Source organism: Microchirus variegatus (assembly GCF_963457635.1).
Source record: "Microchirus variegatus genome assembly, chromosome: 18".
Taxonomy (NCBI): domain Eukaryota; kingdom Metazoa; phylum Chordata; class Actinopteri; order Pleuronectiformes; family Soleidae; genus Microchirus; species Microchirus variegatus.
Genome location: NC_139819.1, coordinates 20,145,031 through 20,169,095, shown reverse-complemented (window position 1 = coordinate 20,169,095; position 24,065 = coordinate 20,145,031). Strand labels below are relative to the sequence as shown.

The 24,065-nt window shown below is 39.6% G+C and overlaps 1 protein-coding gene across 2 annotated transcripts; it reads left to right on the top strand.

Annotated features, from left to right (window-relative positions):
- The first annotated feature begins 6,909 nt into the window (after positions 1-6,909).
- Positions 6,910-17,483, top strand: suds3 (SDS3 homolog, SIN3A corepressor complex component). 2 transcript variants are annotated; one of them, XM_083904851.1, is made up of 12 exons: positions 6,910-7,070; positions 8,629-8,698; positions 9,188-9,243; positions 10,212-10,283; positions 12,134-12,153; positions 12,284-12,440; positions 12,626-12,721; positions 12,996-13,057; positions 13,142-13,163; positions 14,203-14,308; positions 14,960-15,044; positions 16,860-17,483. In XM_083904851.1, exons 1-12 carry the CDS (start codon positions 6,962-6,964, stop codon positions 16,956-16,958), a joined length of 954 nt encoding a protein of 317 aa, XP_083760977.1. In that variant the 5' UTR covers positions 6,910-6,961; the 3' UTR covers positions 16,959-17,483. The 2 variants fall into 2 exon arrangements, with proteins under 2 accessions (XP_083760977.1, XP_083760978.1); XM_083904852.1 differs by lacking the exon at positions 6,910-7,070 and adding an exon at positions 7,694-7,828 and having other exon boundaries at positions 16,860-17,481.
- The last annotated feature ends 6,582 nt before the right edge of the window (positions 17,484-24,065 follow it).

The following is a 24,065-nucleotide window of genomic DNA, read 5'->3' as shown; positions in this document are numbered from 1 at the left end:
TCTATTTTGGTTCGTTTAGAACCATGCATACGTGAAAGCAAACCGTACCTACGTCTGTTTGCTACATTGTAACATTTTTCTGACTGGTGCGGACCAAAACAATCGGTGTGAATATAGGTGTGAAAGTGCCCTTAAAGTGCCCAATTGACCTAATCCCCATATTACAGAACCTGGAGTTAACCCAGGCACACACAGGAAGAACATGCAAACTCCATGCAGAAAGGTCCTTGTTCTGACCAGATCGCAAACCCGGGTCTTCTCCCCACTTCTGTTTAATATATTATTAAAAGTAAATATACCACAGAAAACAAGATGGGTCTCTAAAAACGAACAACAAACTGGGTTCTTTTTTATAAAAAGAAATATTTTAATTGTTTGATTGAAGATTTCAGAAAATATTTTGGGAATGTAAAAAATAAATTGGGTATACTGTACAGTAATGCATACATCACTACAAGTGCACAACACAGCAGGTGTTTTTAGTCACATACATTTCACTGCAAAGGCATAGGTCAGTGGGTGATGTGAAACCTTCAGCATATTAATCATTCAATTCATGTGGCCAACTGGTCATTACACATGGTTATTATTATTAACATATTGCCCGACTTAATTTAAATTAGCAATAACATTTATTTACTTTGATGTTGTCGTTAATGTGTCCGTTGTGCACTGGATGCATACTGGGTGCGGTTGATATGCTGAAACATTGACGTCGTACTATAATGGTGATCTAATTCTGCTTTGCAGTAAACACATAGAACAGAATTTTCCTGAGGTTTCAGGTTGAAATTATCCCAAACTTTTGGATTATTTTGGTCAAATTGTATTAATAGCTGAAGTTTTATTGGTATAGTGTAGGATAGAAAAACTAGGGATAAATATAAAAGCCACAGTATCTTTCTAAATCAGTTACAGTTAGGTGCTGTTATGGTGACACATCACTGGCAGCAGCATTTGTGATATTTCGTCACATCCTCCAGCATGTAGCCAACTGAGTGTTACTTTTCCTGTTGGATGTTGCCCTTTTACAATGGTATGGCTCAGCTAGTTGCCATTACACCACCAGGAATTGTGACTTGTTTCTTTGACGATTTAAAAACCCTCAGCCCCAGGGTCCAATGTTTGCCAAGATCTACCTTCTAAGACTTGCATGCATGGCACAGGAATGAACAAGACAAAGCATAAACTATCTGGGTCAACACTAGCATTACAATGCTGTCAGCAGCCTGGCAGAGTTTCATAACTGAGATACGACCAAGACACCAGCCACATGTCTACATGAAAAAGGAAATGTTGTACTCATACACATCCAGGACATATAGTATTACAGTCCTTTTTCCACCAACAGAGCAGAATAGGTTTAACTATGCAGTTACAGGGGCACTGGCTCTGATTTGAAGCACTTATACATTGTACTACATATGTAGGTTGTGGATTTCTGGTCAGCCAAAATAAGGTATTCTAAGATGTCACAGTTTACTGTGGGAAACTGTAACCGGCACATTTCCAGAATTGTATAGACCAGGCAGCGGTCTCAAACTCCAATGACCTGGTGGCCACTGAGTGTCTAGTTTGATTAGTCGGGCCGGTGAAGTAAAAAATAAAGGCCAACTTTTTAAGAAAAAGACATGGAAATAATATTTATGATGATATTTCACATAATTTCACATTAATCGTGATTGTTGAAAAGGTTGACTTTATAAACGCAATCATAATGCAATTTAATATAGTAATAAAAAAACATACAGAAATAATTTGGAGCTGCAACAAATGATTATTTTCGTAATCGACTAATCTGTCGATTATTTTCTCGATTAATTGTTCAGTTCAGAAAATGTTAAAAAACGTCTACCAGTGTTTGTCAAACCTGGAAATGATGTTCTCAAATGTTTTTGTTTTGTCCACAAACCAAAATGATTCAGTTTTAATTACTTTTTTGTTATGTGGAGCAAAGAAACAAAGAAAATATTGACATTTAAGAAGCTGAAACCGATTATCGATTATCAAAATAGTAATTGATTATTAATCGGTTAATCGTTTCAGCTCTAAACTCATAAGTTGATATTAATTGGTAGGCCACATGCAATTGATTTGGGAGCCGCAAGTTTGAGACCACTGGTATAGACAAGTCATTAATTTGGTGATTGAAGGAATAATAGGAATATTGTTTGGTTTAGTTGAATTGTCATGTGCACAAATATAAACATACTAAAGTCATTTGTGGTTGATCACAGTCCTCCTGTGAGATGTTGAATGCTTGCACATTTTTCAAAATTTTTCACCATTTTGACATTTTATGGGACAAACAAATACTCGATTTATCAAGAAAATAATCAACAGATGAATTGATAGTGAAAATAATGGTTAGGTGCAGCTCTAGTTGCGTCCTTCCTCAGACCATCATCACAGCACTGGTACTCCAAAGGATGTGTGCAAATTCATGACATTAACCCCTGGCTAATGTCTCAATTCAAACAAAGAAATGACTATAAGCATGACAATGGAAGCAGAAGAACATGTAAGAACAAGTGACAAATATTGATCGTCACTTTTTGGCCCCTTGACCCTAGGTCTTCAATGTCTTGTTTTATAACCTCCGACATTGAAAGCTTTTATGTCACCAGACTTAGTAAACCTCAACTGGGTCCAATGGTACAAGAGCACAAGCCTCATAACGTGTGTATTATCAGCCAACTGCATCTGTAACCAGTTGATTTCCAGCAATATGATCCAGACATAAATACTAGCGCAGTCAGTTAAACGTGTTACTAATGCCATTAACGCAAACCCATTATAATGGCGTAGATTTTTTATTGTGCGATTAACGCTCTTTTGGGCCGACTAAATGTTGTCGTCTTTTTCTCACAATAAGAGGAATAACTCAAAATATGCAGGGTGACAGAGATTCACCTGCGGCTCGCTAATGTAAACATATGGAACACATTACTTCCCGATTCACCTACGCTCCTCTCTGACGTCACACACTACACACAGTACACTAACGTCTCATAAGTCCTACAGCACACACACATACACAGCTCCTCACACACACACACCAGGTTACACAGACCAGGTTTAGCCTCTAACATAGATTAGTTTGTCTGTCAGGGTGGTTCAGACTGTAGAATAAGATGTGTAATAATAATCATCTAAAATTATCTTTTGGCTTGAACAAATATTGCATCTTGAAATTGCAGTAAGCTATATTGAAATTTAGATACATTTTGATTAATTGTTCAGCCCTAGACTACAGTATATGCCAAAATATGCAAATAACATTTACACAAAGATAAGAGTATTAAAATAATAAAAATAATGGTACAAAAATAAATCAAGGGACATTTAGAATAGTTAAAAAGTGTGATTAATTGCGAGTAATCGCGTGTTAACAATGACATTAATGCAATTGCAATTATATATTTTAATCGTTTGACAGCACTAGTAAATGCTGTACTTTTAAACTGGTGCAATCAGGCTAGACCATAAAAGCTCAACTGCTCTACATACAATCACTATTAAGGAAGTGTGTCACTTTCTGTTCCCGTTCTCAGTGGCATGGTACGTAGGTTGACAATAAATCTACAGAGTGATGTCAACAAGTGGACTAGCACAATGGAAACACAAAAAACTAGAGACGTGTATTTCTGCTTCTTAAAGTTTCTAGTTTCAAAGTGTAGAAAAGCTGAAAACAGGACTACACTTCACTAGTCGTGTTGGTTGCAGCTCTATTTAAGCTACTACATGTCTTGGTTCTGCAGAACAAATGTGTGTGAAATGAGTTCACACCACATCCCTGCTCTAAACCTCTGAACAGAAAAAGGAAATGAAGGTGTGTGTGTGTGTGTGTGTGTGCGGGGGGGGGGGTATTTGAATTTGAATACCATGGGAGGGAGGGACCATGTCACAGTATGGGATTATATCCTGAAATGTGCGTGGGCAGGCCTCTTCTTCATTAGAGTAACGTCTTTACAAACGATACGCACAGAGGCACGCAGTGAACGCCAGCGCTCTACAACACAAAACAAGAGATGACATCATGTTGGGTCAGCTTCTGCACATCTGCCATGTCGACTGAGCGCGTTTGCATTCACTTTTAACCAAGCGTAGTACATGCAGAAATAAATCACGTACAAGTTGTTGACTATGGCTTAAATTATGTGATAGACGATGCTGACAGGTTGATGTCTGCGCTGGTTGACGACTGCACGGAGGCGTAGTAAATGTAGTAAAAATGTGGTTCCGTGAACGTTGCACGGACTCAACTGAAAGCCAATGGGACTGTGCAGTAATAGTAAAACAACAATGAAAGGTGCAATGGAAGGTGCCACGGTCATTGACATGTGACAGACTCACGCAAGGCGACAATACTATAAAACAGAGTTTGCACAGCACCCAGCTGTTAATGCCGTCATTTAAAAACAAAACTACGCGCTTCATGTTCAACCTGTCATCAGTTTTCTTCTTACTCACCCGCTGAGGACGAAACCAAACACACACACAGAGAGCGAAAGAGCGTCTCATCCGCCGCTTTACAACCGTTAATATCCCACAAGTATTCAGCGGAGGTTTACAGCAGGTGCACAAACACGTCAATCAGCGAACACACACCGCGACACCCAGAGCAGACCTACGCACTTAAACACACTTCACCCCCGCACCACCGATACTACTGCTGCCGCCGCTCTCAGTGCTCGCTCGCTCGCTCTCACACGCGCGCGTGCGCACACACACACACACACACATACACACACTGTAAAGCCGCGGTGTGTCTGTGTAGCTACTGTAGCTTAGCAGCTCAGACAAGAGGAAGTGTCACAGTGACAGCACAGAGGGAAACTACACACTCACCTTTCTTTGGTAGAAAACACATAAGTGGTCGTTGCTGCTCGGAGGCGGCTGCACTTTAGGAGCGTTTAGACCGACTTTGAAGACGTCCGTGTGACTTCAGTGAAGTGCTGTCAGTTGATGTGGACTTCCTGAATGACGGAGGAGCACGAGCTCAACCCCTCGCGCGGCTTTGACAGCTCATTTGACAGACAGTCGGCCGGAAATAAAGTTGCAGTGGAGCACGAGCACAGAGTTGTCCCATTTTCTTTCCCCCTTTTTAAATACAAAATTGCTTGTTGAGCAAGTATGCTCAAATGAGAAGCATAAAACAAAAAAGCATTCCCTAACCCTACAACAAAGTTTCCATAACAAAAAAAAAACATTCACTCGTTATTTTCTTTGCCATTCATAAAAGATGCACGAACTGAGTCATCCCGATTCTATTGCAAGATTAAAATGTACAATCCAGCCAGCAGCGCATCCCCTGGATGTATTCTGTGGTGTAATGCTGCCACCTGCTGTTTGGATTTTACATTTCAGCCTGGATGAACCCGGTCGAGCTTGAGATGCAATCCACATACATGTATATTGAGAAAAAATAAATAGAGCCATTTGAATGCATTTATTGTATTTAAAAAAAATAAAAAATGTACAAGAGAATCCAGAAAACAAACACATATGGCCTTGTCAATGAAAGAGAGACATGCATCATTGAAAACCCAGAATAAGTGACACAATTAATACATAATATATACATACATAAGAAAATATAGCACTTAAAATAAAACAAGTAGCTATCAGAGACAGACAACTTTCTTGTTTTCATGGACAAAATGTAGCCTAAGAATAAAATGTACAAAAACTGATAAAGCACATCTTACTTTGATTTTACCTTTGATTTTAAGGCCCAGGTTCGAGCCCTGGTTGGAACAAAGGCCTTTTCTGCATGGAGTTTGCATGTTCTCCCCATGTGTGTGGGTTTTCTCCGGGTTCTCTGGTGAATGGTTCTTTGTCTCTATACGTGGCCCTGTGATGGACTGGTAAACTGTCCAGGGTGTACCCCGCCTTTGCTCCATGTCAGCTGAGATAGGCAAAGCAACCCCCGCGACCCTCCTGTGGAAGATAAAGCGGTAAAAAATGGATGGATGTAATTGATGTATGGCCTTATTTGGGTAGAAATCATAATAGTGTTGGCCATGTAAATATATTAAAATAGTAAGTATGTGATGTGCGTTTAATAAGGTATGGTTATATTGTGGAGTAAACTCAGGTAACCCTGGTAATATTCAGTCCATGTCTTTTATGCTGGGTCCGTTTCCACTGACATTAACCCCATCTTAGTGATTTTTGCCTTTTCTAATGGGCCTCAACAGTGACACGAAACGTGTCTACATATCTGTTATGGCACTAAATTAATACAGCACATAATATAATACATATCACACATTATAAAAAAAATAATAAAATAAAAAAAACTCGTGAAAACTGGTCATTGTTTAATGCTGTGTTCCTTGTACAATGTTAAAACGTTTAATCTGTCTTAAACCAACTATGACTGGTATAACACAGTGCTGCTACGTTCAATGTCTAAATAAAATGGAATAGGAACTCGTATCACTCTTTTGGTGCCTTTGCGAGTTAACGCATAACAGCGCATATATAAAGAGGCACTTTCATTCATGGCAGGTGAACAGATAGGAGTTGAAGAACACTTTAGACGGCGGTAGCTTGAGAAAGAAAAAAGTATCATCACAGATTTCACTCGTGTTTGAACGTCGCAAACGTGTAGTGAACCAGTCTGTGCAGTCGAGTGCCAAAACAAAGAGACCCCACAGCTGTAGGTGTTCGTAAACATGCCCTTTTAAATGTTTTTGCTAAGTTGTTAAACGTTTATATGGAATGTACTGATTTATGATTTATTTCCTTTATATTAAACTATCAGCGCCCGTTCTTGAAAAATCAAATGCGTTTCCTCTCATTAACATTTAATAATAGAAGCATTTTACACAGGCATAAGGACAGACAGTCGGATCCTCAGTGGTCCTGTCAGTTGTAGGCGCTTTTCCCAAGCCAAGCTGCAAAACACAAATCGATTGTTTTTTGTGTTTGTTTACATTTTTCCAGCGAACAAATGGCTTCGACTTTACTATCGCCTATGGTGGATTATTACAATGATGAGGAAGAGCTTGATAGCGTGGACGACGACGACCGTAGTTTCAGGGGAAGAGACTCAGAAGAAGGTAATGTTAAACGAAAGCTGCCTATCCGTCGGGCTCGGACTACTTGTTGGAAAAGAAACGGAAACGGACTACTATAGCATAATTGTAACTTATTTTAAACGCAGTACTTGGATTGATTATCACCCCAGGTGTGACTGGAAATTGATTTATCGTGCACCATTATTAAAATGTAAATCCACTTTATATATGCCCACTTCAAAGGCTACAGAGCTGCAGCACACGTACAGTTAGCCTGCTAGCTACGCACCATGTTAGTTAAGCGCGAACCAAGTTCCTGCCCAGAAACATTTCTGCAGATGGTGTAAAAATAGATAAAGCACTTACGCGGCCGCGCGTCAGCAGCGAATTCAACGTGATTTCAATGACGTTTAAAATTAAAAATCATATGTATATGAAACCAACAACTGTTTCATATAGAACGTCAACAACTTTAACCACATAATTACCCAGGCGGATATAAGTAAAAATAAATACAAAACATGTAAACTAGTAACGTCAATTTCGACCTATTTTGCTTCAGGTGGCTTGTACTGATACCGTCTTCGTGAATAATTTCTAAATGGGGGTACGGTCATAGCGTTAATTAGCTAATTAGCTACGTAACGCTGGTTGTGAGCATTGACAGTTCGCCAGCCTGGCGAAACCCTGCGTGTTGTGTCCACTGCACTGCCCTTTTCACACTATTCACCGAGACGGGACGGGTTGCAGAGAAAGGGAGACAAGGGCAGAGAGAATCAAGGCGATGTCAACACTTCAAGGTTAGTTGGTGTCACTTTACTGACATCGATTTCAAAGCGATTAGCGCTTGTTTTTATTCCTTCCCCCGGATGTGTTCACGCTACTGTTTCGGGGTTACTCTTTAAACAGCAGACTGAGCTAGCTTAAGCTAGCGCAAATGCTAACCGAAAATGAAAGCTGCTGTGTCAGCTCGGCCGGACCGGGCCTCGGGGGCATCGAAGGTAACATCAGGTGACAAGAGCTTTGCCTAGTGTTTGCGAACTTGGTTTGTAAGTTTGCCACATCATGGAAACATCAGCCTCTGACAGACGCGTTAGCTTCGCCCCAAGAGAGTCGCTGCTGCTGCTGCGACAGCGCTGCTGAGTTAGCCGGGGACCGTTTCTGAATTCTCTCACCATGCGGGAAAAAATGCTTGACGCCTCGCTCGTCGCAGTAATGACATTACATTTACGAGCACCGTCCGCTGGATGCAGACGCGCTCACCTCAGCTTTGTCTAACCGAACTTTTCATCTGAACGTCCACTGTCAACACACCGGTGTCTGAATCCCACACAGCAGAGGGCATTCCCCAACTATTCACCATTACCTTTCCACTGCCACGCACGTCCTTTGATCTGATGTCTGTCTGTATGCCTTCCTGTCTGTCTGCCTGTCCGTGAACTTAGCTGCACCAAGTTTCTATCTATTTGATAATTGTCTAATGGTGCACCCTGCCGAACATAATCATTTAGACTGTATTTACATCTCAAACAGAGTCAGTTTTAGACTTTTAGTTTTGAAATGTGATTCTATTCTTCTCCTGTCATTGCCTTTTCCCCAGACACTGAGGATGCCAGTGAAACAGACCTTGCCAAACATGACGAAGATGATTATGTGGAAATCAAAGAACAGTAAGTGTTTTTTTTGACTATCCATCCCATAGTAATTGATAAATAATATTATTCAAATCAATGTTTTTCATGCCGTCTACATACATACATACATATTTTATTGCCAGTTTTCACTGGAATTCAGTTTTGCAGCCTTTGGTAGCTCCTTTTAAGAGAATGCAACACAAAATAAACTAGTGTAAAGATGCTTATATTTACAAAAACATTGAGTTAATCGTGACAAACCCCAGCCGTTATCATCTTTTTGATTTTGAGATTTGATTGAGCACAAAAATATGACCAAAAGTTTATAATGCTACCTTCAGTTTGTTCTGATAACAATTGTGATAAATGCTTGGCACTGTATCTCAAAAGTGCGTTTGTACAATGCATAAATGTATCGGTATGTATATTGATCTTATGTTGTATTGATATTGAAGGAAATCGTATATCAATAATTATTGTACAAAAAGGTAATCGGACAATCGTCTCTGGTTTATTCTATTGCAGAATGTACCAAGATAAACTGGCCTCCCTGAAAAGACAGCTGCAGCAGTTACAAGAAGGTAATCACTCGGATATATCTGTATGATTGGAAGAGTCACTTTTTATTTTTCCTGCCAAGTGTGACTGACTCGTGCAGTTTATTTTGTGGGATTTGTGGGAGGATGGGGGATTTAGTGTCACTGGAGATGTTTTTTGAAGAAGAACACAGCCAAATCCTTTCTTATTAGTCACATTGGTGGAGTGGGATTGCAGCATTGGGCTGTAAAGGAAAGATTCATAGGTGGTTTAAAAGCTCAGATGGTTTCTCTGGCTGAAAAGAAACCATTGATAACTGATGACAAATCACCCTTTTAATATCTAAGCTTTATGTTCATTGATACTAAAAGCTCAGAGTCAGACTGATGCTGACTGTAGAAATTGTGGAGTCACTGTAAAAATGTAGATGAATGCTCAATTTACATTTTACATTTTTGAGAAATGGTAATGACATGTTTACAATTGTATATATTATTATTTGTTATCCATCTATCCATTTTCTACCGTTTTATCCTCCATGTGAGGAGTTGACTGTAGGTGTGAGAGTGGGTGGTTGTTTGTCTCTATATGTGGCCCTGCCCTGTGATGGAATAACATCATCATTTCATTGGTTTCACTCAACAAACAAACTCCAAAGTCATAATGTGTAGAGACCTGCAGATGTATATGTTTGGGGCCTGATATTGTTACTTGGAAGTAGAAATTTTGCAAGCTGCAAATATTGACTGATATTTATATTAAAACCTTATATCACGTTGTCAAATCCTAATAACGAGGAAAGTTTTACCATACTAGTCATGCCAAATAACTATAAATTGAAAGAAAACACAAACACATCCAAAGCTTTTGAGATCTAAAGTATAGCACCTTTCATACAAGTACAATTCAGAAAGTGCTATTTTTTTTACTCTTTTTAAAAACATATATATTTATATAGATTTGTAAACAGGGATGCATCCGTTTCTTGTTAAATGGCACTCTCTCTGTGCAGGTACACTGCAGGAGTATCAGAAAAGGATGAAGAAGTTGGACCAGCAGTACAAAGAGAGACTCCGAAATGCAGGCAAGTTGGAGACAGTGCCGCGCTGCCTCTGATTTATCCACGCTAACATGATGGAAGGAGATTATTAAAGTGCTGAAGGCTGTCGCAAGATAAGGGATTAAGCCAGGAAATGTCAGTTATCCTGGCTGATTTTAGCCTGGAGCAGAAAATGAATGTGAATTACAGTTATTCATGATCTTCTGGATGTAATTTAGCTCATTTTTTATTGGCCTGAATGAGAATATTACAGATTTGTAATTCAATCAATGTTATTTTTATTGTGATGGTCGTTATTAGGCTTATGGATTTTATGAAGACTGATGCTCTTGCATTGCTGTTTTTTAGCTATAGTTTTTTAGAAGCTTTAGTAGTCTTCCTTTTCTATTCAACATTATTGCAGTTGTTGCAGATGATTAGACATGGCTGAGTTTGCAAAGATGGTTTCAGTTACAATGACAAGGGCGATATATGAAGTCCATATGTAACATGACTGACAGTACAGATTCAAAGGCACCCAACCCCAGTTTGACCTGTATAACCAACAGTTGAAAATAATGAAAATAGTTATTTTGCTCTGTAAGTATTTATATTAGTCTACCTGCGCATGCAGTTTGTCCGCCAGGCTTTTCTCTGATCTTATTAATTGAGGCTGTACTGCCTTTTTTTAACCTCTTCGTATATTTCCATAAGCACTCGTTCTTGCTTGCTGAAAAAACACAAGGCAAGCATCGGTCTGCATCATCACGTCTGTGATAGACCTCAGGGTCTACTTGAAGAAGCCATGAATGTGTGTCTTTGTTGTAGGATTGGGATCACTTTGATCCAAAAAAAATCTGGATTAAACTGATCCCAACAGAAGGGTGATTCAGTGTGGATTTCAGTCCCAAAATGTAAGGAAACTTTAAAATTGTATCAAATAATACTATATTTTGATCATGCACTATAGCCTACAAGATATCCTATTTATTCATAAGGTTTTAATTTGATTTGGTCATCCATCAGGCTACGGCGATTAGAGTTTGGCCTCATAAAATAATCCCCCAAACAGCTGTCAATATTGACCACAAATAATATAGTTAATTCTGTCACTAATTCATGTGTATTCATCACAATCAAAAATATTTTAATTTTTTTTTTAAGAGTATTTTTTAGTGATGCATGCAATAATAAAACAGAACAACAAAGCAATGTCAATGACATCACTGTTGTTTTGAAATCCAAAACAAATCCAAATCAGAAATAGTGCCTTACTATTGCACATCCTATTTGCGCTTGGTAGTGATGTTGAGCAGGACAGTAGGCAAGGGTTATGTTGCATGCTTTCTGTGGTTCCGCTCTCAGGTAGATAAGGCATGCAAAACACCTCTTAAGAACTCCATTTAAACGCTCAATTGCATTGCTATTCTATGTTCTACTGTTGCTATTTTCATATATATAGTTCTACACTGTTGATTTCCTATCCTATTTGAGCTTATCCAGATTTGGTGATCCGGAAAATTTTCTATCCGGATCAGAGTGATCCAATCCAATGTTGCTTTGAAAAACCGGCTCAAAAGTAAGATGGTTTATGTGATCATGGATAGCAAAAAAAAAAGGATTACCAAATCTGGATCAATTTTATCCAGATTAAACCTTTTGAAAATTTAGTTTGGCAAGGGCAGAAGATTGACTTTGAGCAGTGTGCAGGTGATAACCGGAATGATGAAATCAGCCTGAAGTAAAGATTGGGGAAGTGGGACCAAAATGAGTTGGTATGGTTAGAATGCATTGCAAAACAGAAATAACAGAAATTTTGCAGAATTAAGCTGACTTTATTTGTTTCTAATTTGGTGGTGACATTTAACTGATGCTTGCTGTCTTCCCTTTTACAGATCTTTTTCTCCAACTTGAGGTGAGTACTATTCTGTAATTTATTTAAAACTAACCTTCCTTTTGTGGGAAGGTTAGTTTCCCACAAAAGATGTGGGAAGAAGAACACATCCTTTATTCCTCTGTCATGTTTGCTGGTCAACCCTCTGCAGACAGAGCAGGTGGAGAGGAACTACATCAAGGAGAAGAAGGCAGCGGTGAAGGAGTTTGACGATAAAAAGGTGGAACTGAAGGAAAACCTAATTGCAGAGCTGGAGGAGAAAAAGAAGATGATCGAGAATGAAAAATTGACAATGGAGCTGACAGGTGGTAAGGGAGCCAGGATTTTATGATTAATCAGGAACTTGATGAGCAGAAGTGAGAAAGAAAAAGAGATGTTCTTTCAAGTAAAACAAGTTACTGTCTGTCATGTTGATTTGTGTGGTTGTATTTCATAAAACAGGAATGTGACACTGAATAGGATCTCCATTTGTCGTCCGATTATTCATCCACAGATTCAATGGAAGTAAAACCTATCATGACTCGGAAGCTGAGGAGACGGCCCAACGATCCAGTCCCGATACCAGATAAAAGGAGAAAACCTGCACCAGATATCCTTCATATACTCTAGATGAATGTGTGACCGGTTCATTATTTGATACTATAAATCTCCTGTCACATTCCACATTTCCCCAAGACTAGAACTATAGACTATTATGGACAAAATATGTCGCCTCCCTCCCCCTTTTTAAAGGAGTAAGTGTCATAGCAAAACAACATATCAGGAGAGTCCTGTAATCTTTCAATATGATGAACCTACGCAAAACAAATGTTGGTGAATTATGTCTTCATAATGTCTGCTTTATCTTCCTTTACTCCTCAAACCTCAGCTAAATTATTTGTTAACAGATGACCAAATAATGGAAGATCTAAGAACACTTAATAAAGTAAGTGTTTCTGAATTGAAGTCATATCATACATTGACCTGATTAATCATATTTCATTTGTAATTTTGTCCTTCTTTTCCACAGCTCAAGTCACCAAAACGACCAGGTATGTCATCTACCCCCTTCTTCTCTTTAGTTACACTTTTGACGTCCTAGATTATATTTTTTATTCATTTCAGAAAATTGACTTGACCGTTTAATGGCTAATTATGCAGCTGCACTCACAGCAAAAAAACTACTAAGTTAGTTGGAGCCTGGGTGAACCCAGACAAGTCTGTCAGCCATTTAATTTCACTCTGCCAAAAACAGTGTCCTTGCCAGACGTGTCAGCAAGGACACTGATTTGGCCAACTACAGAATCTCCTAAAAAAAGGGAACAATCACAAACCAATGGTGCGTTAGAGATGGGCTTACTCATGACATCCAGCACAGCGGCCACGAAGAGCAGCAATCTTTTGATTCAGGTGCTGGGTCTGTTTTAAACTAACTGCTCTACAGAGCGCCACCTGAGCAAAAGTCATTAGAAGTCATTGCTAGCTAGTTGCTCTATGTACGTTATCTGGATCAGCTGTATATAGGTATCTAAATGCACTGGTCATGCCTCTTGAGAGTGGGAGGTGACTACCCTAGGGATGCACCGTATTGGACTTTTTGCCAATATGTATCATGTACAAGTATCGCCTCAGCTCACTTCGAACCTCTGCAGAGCAAGTACTAAAAAAAAGTACCTGGTACCAGGTATTTTTTTTTTTACTACACCTCTGGTGTATCTGCAAATTACTTCTGCAATTCGGGCAGTCAGCTCGAGCACTCCCAATATATTGACATATTGGCAAAAAGTCCAATATCGTGCATCCCTAGTCACCTCCCACTCTCAAGAGGCATAACCAATGGATTTAGATGAAAATACGTATGTACACCTGATAGCTTCCAATAATAAATTTTAGTCTATATCTGGGGACATTGTGCATCCCTAGAATCCACCCTTTCCACATTCAGGCTTGATCTCAAATGAGATTGAGATGCAGTTTATAATATAAGATGACGTGTATATTTCACAAAATGAAAAAAATATTCCTTGAAACAAATGCCTTAGTACAAAGGTTTATCATACCTTTGCTGAGCAGACCTTTCTCCCTCTTTAGTGTCCCCCTCGTCTCCAGAACATGTCCCCACAGCTCCCATGGACATCCCCTCACAGCGCTTTGAGGCACGCATCGAGGAGGGAAAACTTTACTACGACAAAAGATGGTAATTATTCACTTTCATGCTGCTGTTTCTCCCTTAACAGTGTAGCTCATGTCACCACTAGATGGCCATGGTTCCATGGTTTTCATGGCACTTGTGTTTGGCTGCTCCTCAAAAATCATTTTACAAGCTCTTTGATGCAGCTTCTTTTTGTCTTGGCTACAGAGAGAGATATTACTCTCAGCAGCCACTAAGTAAGTGCTGGTACTTAGGTGATGAATGTAAAGAGAATAAAAGTCCTTGATCAAACAGCTCTGACGCCCTTCTGTGGGAGTGCAGACCTCTGCGTCAGCCATGTGTCAGGACATAAGGTAATTTAAAGAAACACACAGGCAGGGAAGGGAAGGTGCAGTCATTAGCAAAGGCAAAGACACATGCGTCATGATTTTTTTGTTGCTTTTTAATGATCAAGTGCTTTCATTGTCAGTCTTCTCCCTTGTGCCAGTTTTGTCCTCTGACAATTTGAAGTCATTAAAATAGACTTTTTGTTTTGACTCTCTTCTCCAATTATCTATTTAGTGCCATCTCAGGAGGAATGTGGTTTATTCAGCTGGGTAAAAATGATGACTAATGAACCGCTCTCCTGTCTGCACTTGTGTCTCTGCCCCATTCCAAACGTATGTTTTTATTTGAACTCTTTGTTTTTGCTGATAGGTACCACAAAAGCCAGACGATCTACTTAGAATCAAAGGACAACACAAAGATCAGCTGTGTCATCAGCTCAGTAGGAACCAATGAGGTGAGCTTCAGCTGTCACAAACACAACTGATTTTGCTTCTTAAATGTGAGGATGCTGATATTTTATTTCACATTCTGTGACGTTTTCTGTGTAACTCGAGCTTGATGAGCTTTATTTCTCTTTGTCTGAGCTCTGCTGTTGTCCGACAAACCAGTGACCTACACGTCCACTCATTTCTACAAATTCACACCATTTTGACCACATTCACTGCTTTGCTAATGGAAGCACTCACTAGCCAATAAATGGGTATTGATACACACCAGGGCTGGGTAAAAAATTTAGATTTTTCTCATTTATTTCTGATTGATTCATAAAATTGAAAGCTCGATCTTTAAAGCTCACATAGAGTGGTCCTGTTTCACATATATGTTAGTTATGGAGGTCTACTTGCATACATTAACTTGTTTTTATGGTCAAAAACCTCCTAGTTGCTGTAAACGAGCCGATAGAAATCCTCTTTTCTAATGCTGTCATGAGCCGCGATATTTCAGACTGAACTCTTGCTCCCAGAAGACAAAATGTGTTGTGATTGGCCAGCCAGCGTAGAGCCTTCCCAACTCTCTTGTGATTTGCCAATACCCGGAAGTGACATAATCAGCACACCCGCTCTCAGAAGCGCAGCTCCCCCCTCTGGAACGGTGGATGCATTGCTCCTCATTATCAAAACATTGTTTTAACAGTGTTTAAAAATAGCTTCTTCAAGACTCCCCGCTGCAGTCCCTTTAATGACTTTGACCCGGAGTCAGAAGACACTGTCGCTCGTGAAACACCTCCACAACGGACATTATTCTTCTTCTGCGGTTCAATGTACGCAACCGGATGTGCCCGGACTAATGCCCTGAGCAGGAGGATCTGCTGTTCAGGAGAACAGCTGTTTGCGTAAACCGGACCAGGTTTTTTCAGAGATCTCGCTGAGCCCGAGATTACAATAAAACACAGCGTTCTCAGCAATGGCTGAACTGTTTGTTTAGAAACTTCAGGGCTTCATAAACAAGATAATGACACAGATACACACTAAACAACAGCGTTAATTGGAACTTCCGGTCTAGATCCGCTTTAATATTACTTTGCCATCTATTGTGTCGAAGCGGAAATACTCTTCTCAGATGCTCTGGTGTCAGTTTACTTTGTTTCCTCCATCGTCATCATGGCAAAAAAAACAAAATCACCGATGCCAGTGAAGAGTGTGATGCAGACCAAGCGCTGCTCACAGCGCCCTCTGCTGTACAACGTGGTCATTACGTCAAACTGTCTGACCACATCATAGACTGTATAAATCACAGATGACTGTACTGAAGCCTTGCAGTGTGTTGCCATAGTAAATAAGAAGTGCATTATTGTTAATGTAAGCATTAATATTTTAGATAATGCAGCAGGTTAAAGAGATCCAAAATTAAAATCACAGCTATTGCAAACAATTACTCATTGACTTGGAATTTATTTCACGCAAAATAAAAGTGTCTTTTATTACATGAAATTTTGAATTTACACTGAATGCCTGTGTTCCATTTTTGCCGGATGATGAGCATGACAGGAAGTCAAAAACCATTACAACATTAAAGCGTTCATTTCACAACAAAATCCCCTGCTTTGTAATAATAATTATTTGTTTTAGTTAATGCCATGATTACAGACTTGTGTTGTACCTTTTAAATTTGTTTTCGAACGATTTTGGACGTCCTCTCACAGCCTGGTTCAGAGTAGATAGCGATGGTTTACACAGACATGTCTCACCAGCGACCGTCACTCTGGAAGACATCATTTAGTTTTTTCCACAACTACGCTTAAGTATTTTTCTCTGTCTTTACTCTCTAGATTTGGGTGAGGAAGACGAGCGACAGCACAAAGATGAGGATCTACCTGGGACAGCTGCAGAGAGGAGCGTTTGTCATCCGTCGACGGTCTGCTGCATGAAACATTACCCCACCCAACGGCCATCTGTTCATTTATCCCTTCACTACTCGCTCATTCTTCTGCCATCATGTCGCCTCAACAACAACACACACACACACAGTCTTCTATACATAAAACAAATGCTTGTACAGTAACAGTGGTTTTTCAGCATTATTTGACAAGTCAGACACATGACAAGTTAGAGGTGGTAAACAAGGCTCCCATCTTTGATTGTTGTCTTTTACTGTCGAGGTCAATCGTTCCTACACAGACGTGTTCTCATTTACATCTAACATTAAGTTATTTTGACCAACTTCTTTCTGACTTTTTGAATAGTAATTAAGCAAACATGAAAAGAAAAAAAAAATTTGACAGGATTTGTGCTACTGGAATGTGTCTAATAAAAGAAATGGAGGCAAGTCATTAAAAAACAAGAATCTATTTTGAAGATTTTATGTTGAAATGTTTATTTTTCCATTTTCTCCATATATCTGTATTTGCATGTGGAGCTTTATGTCGATTGTTGATTTGTACTGTTCCATTTTATTAAAATGTTCTCTGTCTTTTATCACCTGATGAGTTTGACTGCTTAACGAAACAGGACGTGTTGTCCCACAGCTGTGTGTTGTGTCTAGTGAGGGAAAGTCCATCCATTATATACTGCTACTACTATCTACACACTTGTCCTTGAACTGGAGCCAATCCCAGCTGACACTTGACATACAGAGACAAGAAACGCTGAGGGACATTTGTTCCAGGTCTTCTGCAGGGAAATGTGTTTCCACATCACCTCCAGTGTCACCTCAGCTCCTCTCAACACTCCCTGGCCTGCACTGCACTGACTTATTTGGCATTCAGCACAGGTTCCTGCTGCCTTTACAAACAGTCTGTTCCCTCTTGTGTGTCCTATATCGCTTTAAGCGGACACCATGTTTCACTTTGCCTGACTTAATGACACACACACAGGCAAGGAGGGCAATTACTATTTTTGCTATGCTGCACAAAATGCGAGGCTCATCTCGAGCGGCTTGTTGTCCAGCAGCTGTCAGGTGAGATTGCTCTGTCTCTTGCAAGGGCATGAAAATGAGTTGATGGTGAATATGATGCCTGTAGGCTCCCTTTATTTCATCCAATGCCTGGCTCTTGGTTCAGGCCAGAATAACATGCACTGCAACACTTCATATAAGATCGACAGTATGGATTTCTTGTTTTTACACCAACCATTTTTAGATATCTGAAATCAGTTGCGGCACTGGCCCGATAGACATGAAAGAGATAAATGTCAAAGCACAGTCAGACCAAGACTGATGAAAAACAGCAAAACAAACAAACACGAGCTACAATACCTGTCAAAATGTTGAGATTTTATCACAAATTGCCAGGACCCGTGTCGGAGCGCTGCCATCTTTGAGTTACCACAGCAGTTAGTGTCTCCAGGAGCACATTCTGTTATGAAGGCACTGAATCAGGAGCAACTAGACATGGATGGAGACAACTGTGACATGGAGAGTGAGAATTTCCACGGGCACATTTTGCCCAAGATGAAAACAACAGGCTGTGGCAGCTGTTAAAACAACCACAGAAACATGATAAATGGCCGGAGAGGTGTGATAAATTCTGTCTTTCTTGAACATATCAGGGATCTTTAACTGTTTCAGAATGAGAATATGGTCAATAGGTTTTATTGTGATGTTCAATCGGTGCAGAGCAAACGTATCAATAAAATATGATTAAATAAGAAGTAACACACTGCCAATTAAGTTAAAAACAACATTAGTAAAAAAGCGACACTACAATTAAATTAATCATAATTTTAGTTATATAGTTATTCTACAAAGGTTAACCACTCTTGCCTGTGGCCATCTCCATCTGAGTGTCATTGCACAACAGACAATTGTACTGATTATGCATATCCTGTATATTATTATATTTATTTTATTTCTGTTAAATTTATTTGGTATTTCTGTACTATTTAGTCCATTAACAGCATTAATACAATTAGACTTGGTATATAGACAACATGAAAATATGTCCACAGTGGAATGATGACGTGTGTGTGTTTAAAGTAAAGTAGGCAGGAGGTTTAAACATTTAATACTTCTGTACTTTTACACCTACTCTGCACACAGATCCCTGCAAACTACTTTCTCTGCAGCAAAGAGACCTAATAAAACTGGAAAGATACTAAGAGTCGGATATTAAATGCAATAAAACACATTAGCACAGTTGGAAAGATTGCCTCAGGTCATTGTACATAATCGTATATTGCACAACTTGTTTTATTATACATAAACGAGAAGTTATGCTCTTCTGATTATGGCGCTCAGGACAGAGCGGCGTCTGTATTTAAATAACGTGTGGATGCAAAGGATAACATATAGTAACAGATGATATCCATGGGCAGTTGTTATTAACTTCCTTAATTGCATTTTATATTGGATTTTTAAAAACCTGCTTCTGGGGGTTTCATAATTTTTTGCACCGGGTGTGAACTATTGCTAATATTCAGTTTATTATTGCCAAGAAACAGAGATTTAATGGAGACGATTTGCATGTGTTTAACGCCGCCCTCCTCCCACTATTTCACATGGAGGGTTTTCACAACAGAACTCCCATTTGACATCATTGTCTTCACAGATGACACACTTCAGTGGTGTGTCGACAGCCTGCTTCTATTGCCTTATAATCTTCACATTTAACCAAACGGTGGCATCTCCCGTTCCTTTTAAACCAGACATTGCATGCTGTGTGATGGGGCTCTATCTATATGAAGCTTTCACTGCGCTTGGATGTTGACACTGTCTTAAATCAATACGCCGAGCAAGTAGGTGCACTTAGCCGTGTGGACAGTTCTCTGGTGATGAATCAAATTTTCATGTAAACACCTGCTGGCAGCCACCATGTGTAAAACCAAAGGAGGTCACAGCAGCACTCTGACCACAGTTTGGGTTTATTGGTGAGTCTCTATGCAGCTGCATCTCCACTTGTTATTGCTTGTGTGCATAAAAACTCACCCGCGGCATCAATAAAAGAAAAAAAAAGAAAACATCTACCCAGTATTCCAGCAGTGAATCCCCTCTTTCATCCTCCCCCTGTAAATTGAACATTTGCTCCACTGCATGTTTAGCACTTCCATTCTTGGCTGCAGGGCAGAGAGCTGCATCTCTCTGTGTGCTGTCTGCTGGAGTGTGGTCCAGGCCTCTGGTGGTCTGAACCGTAGCTCCCTGCATATGTGTGTGTGTGTGTGTGGTTTATCACTCTGCAGCAGGTCTGCACCGGGTAAGGGACGTGTTTACAGTCCAAACCTCCATTTGACTCTTGATATTTGAGCCCAGGGTGTGGAATAGTGTGGGAGCCTCACTGGACTATTTGGTAATATTGATCATTTAAAACATTTATGTAGTTACAAAAGCAGGTCATCATTAAAGCACTCTTTAGCTGATCTTCTGGTGTTAAAAAAGCAGAGCAAAGGTAAATAAGTCACCTGTCTCAAAGGCGATTTGCTGTGTGAAGTGGGTCGGCTTTATTTCAAGCAAATCTGCCAGAAATGCCACGTCCTTAGATTCATTGCTATCTGCTCTTTAAAGGCTCTGATTCAAATAAACCAACCAAATAAACAAATCAAACAATCCATGAATATCCTTTTTTAAAAACAGTCTTAATAACAAGTTAAAGTTTGTACAAACTAAACCTCTCTCTCACTCTCTGTTTTTCCTCTTTCCTCTTATAGCCCCTCTGTTAATTCCAAGAGAAGTGCCCAATGAAACATGGTCTATGTTTAGCTCTTTTAGCACTTGGAGTGTCTCACAGCTGTTCCCAGCTGTTCTCAAGGCTGCATGTTTACATTAGATCCCCACAGTGTTGACCGAATAATTCCCTGCATGTTCATTCGGTTCATTCGGTGCATTAACCCAGAAAACACAGAGCATTATGGCTGCTTTTTTCCATCACTAATTGAAACATACAGTATATATAGAGTGTTTTTTTTAGTACAACCTAGGTAATCTAACTATATAAACACACCTGAGCAAAAACTACTCAAAATGTTTAAAATCGGGTTGAATTTATGAAATATGGAAATACGCCACAGTTCAAAGTTAAAAGTATTTATGAACAAAAACAGTCTTTTTTGTGACTTCTGCACACTTATTTTTACTTTATATCACTACTAAAAATGTGATATAAAATGAATCATAACTTTGACTCAACAACACATAAGAAGCCAAAAAACCTGCATTATTTAAAGTCTGAATATGTCCATATAAGGAGTTGTTATTCCCACTGCAATTTACCATGGGTGCATGCTGCGTTCCAGAGCCCATCCAAACAAATGGTATGTGGGACTTATCCTACCTGAATTATACTAGCTCCTACTTCAAAGCGAGACATTTTCACTGTCAGTAATTCAGTCTCCTTACATACACAAGAGAGCTGCATATGTAAAAGCAATACATATCGATAAGTAACGTCATGAGTATACTTTTACCGTAGCCCTACATATCTTCATGCTAACAGATAACAATGATGACACAATTTCACGCCGTAACATGAAAAACAAGTTGTGATTAAAATTGCTGTGTCTAAAACAAGTCTACACGCAGAAAAGTAAAGTTTATAGCCTGTTCATGTGACTCCATGGGCGCCGCCATTATTCTCCGACTTCATTTTGGTGAAGTCGGGGTAGGTCGATCAGCCCCAACTTCGCGAGTTGGAGGTCCCACTTCGACAGGCATTCCAGTGCACTTTTTCTAGTTGGAGGTAGGATAAGTCCCATGTCCAACTGGTTTGGATGGGCTCTGGAACGCACAAATAGTGTCACGACTCAGAAAGGGTATCAATTGCAGATCAAGTTTATTAACAACAGTCCAGCAGGCAACAACAAAACTTTGTCACAAACAGGCAGGAGTCAAATCCCGGAAAAAACATTAAACTTCACGCTTGTCTCATTCACATGGCAGTCAGGTAGTACAAGCTGTGACGATCTGACAAGATCAAGTGAATAGGCAGGTCTTTAAATACTCAAGTAATCGGCACCAAAATGAGAGACAGGTGAAGGGAAACGAACAAAGGCCGGAAGTGGTTCAAAAAAGGACATGGGTGTGACCCCCGATACAAGGCAAACGCATGACTACAAAAATAAATAAAAATTCCGCATCCGAAACTCAGATTCAAATTCAGACAGGATTGTTCTGAAGTTGAAAAAGTGGTAAAATGGCTGTAAATTTTTAGTTTTTGCAATGAAAGGTTGTTCTGCCAGTGATATAAATATAAAATAGGATCATATTTGAAGCTGCAGTGTGCAAGCCTTAGCCCAAATGAGTTTAAACAACTGTCTGCATTTCTCCTTGTGTTTACTGGTGTTTGGAGTTGAGACGAAGCACCGCAGCAACACTACACATAGACGCAGAAGGCTGCCCTGTGTGCGCCTGTCAGGCAAAGCTGAGGGACGTGACAGAGCGGCAGTATGTGACGAGCTGCTGAAGATTCAAATATACAAACTCCTACACACTCATAACTCTATTATTCAGCCTAGCACATGTCCTGTGCCCTCATCATCCGCCATACATAGGTAATGGCAGCTACTTTGAAGAGGGTGTTTTCACTGTCATTACTGGCACCAGTGGCGGAACTGCTGTATCTACAAGGTGTAGACAAGTGCCTGAGTGGCCATAACCACCTCTGTGACGACTCTCCTGGGTATCTTTTTAACTTCAGGGACTAAAAGACAAGGAAGCCGTAAAGAAAGAAAAGTAGCTCCCTGGATAATACTAGACTGAGCACAGAAAGCAGCTTTTTGCTTTTGTTTTCAGTGAATTAACACGTCTGATAAATCAGCTCCCCTCGCAACAGTTATATAAAGAAGTGATACGAGACAAGTAGTGATTGATGCACCATCATCATCTTCACATAAATAATTGAACAGGGAATCAAAAATGAAAATTCCTCACCACACGACTTGGTAAAATGGAAGTGTGGTGTAATTATGTGGTGAGGCTATCATTGTAAACACAACCACACCATCAAAGTCAGCATGTTATTTTCGTTTCAATCACTGTTCTGCCGTTTGCACATTCATACAACGTTTCTTTATGTCACTGTCAGGGTGCTCACAACGGAGTCAGAGACTTCAAATAAATAAGAGTTTATTACTCTCACCAACATCAAGACCAAAAAAAGAATGCACGAGGGCAAGAAAAAAGGCTCTAAACTAAACTATGACAAAAAAGCCAAAACTTGAATCTAAATCTGGGCATGGAAACATGATATACACATTTTGTGAAGACAATACAACACACTGACAAAGAACACAAAGAAACAAAGAGAGAACTGAGACCAAGGTGCAGACACTGAGAGAAATCAGACACCAAGGTAAAGACAGTGACAGTGCAGACACAAACAAAAAGGGAACCCTCACCAAAATAAAACAGGAAATGACAAAAATATGTGACAAAACAAAACGCAACTAAAAAATATGCTGATGTGTGACATTCACCCATACATTAATGACACAAAACCAGCGCAGCATTTAGGGCCAAGTCGTGGTTTAGAACAAGGTTATTATAGTTAACCAAAACTGAAAAAAACAAAAATTTTCTTTAACTGAATTAAAATAAAAACTAGAGTTTAAAAACCCCGATAACTTACTGAAAGTGAATTGTGTGTTTACTAAACTAACTGAAATTGGAGCAAAAATGTGCTTAGTTTTGGTCTTTGTATATTTATTTCATACATAATCCTTATGGGTTCATATAATTTTTTTCTGTATTTTCATAATCTAAGGGCGCTTTCACACCACTAGTTCGATTATTTGATCTGCACCAGGCAATACAATTGTTATTATGTAACATATGACTCCAGTGTGGTCAGCTTTCACACCAGCAAACGAACCAAAATTGGCCCGATTGACGTTTCATCAATGTGTTTATATCTTCCGGTAGAAAAGCGCCAATTTTGACTCACTATGGAGCAACACGTTCGCACATTGCTACTTGTTTTGATCTTCGTTTATTACCTCTGTATTGGCCATTTTTTGCAAAATAATTAATTTGAGAATGAGTCGGGGCTGCGTCTGGAGAACAATCAGCTGATGCGCTGGAGTCGGCAAAGACGTATAGCGCGTAATTTCAG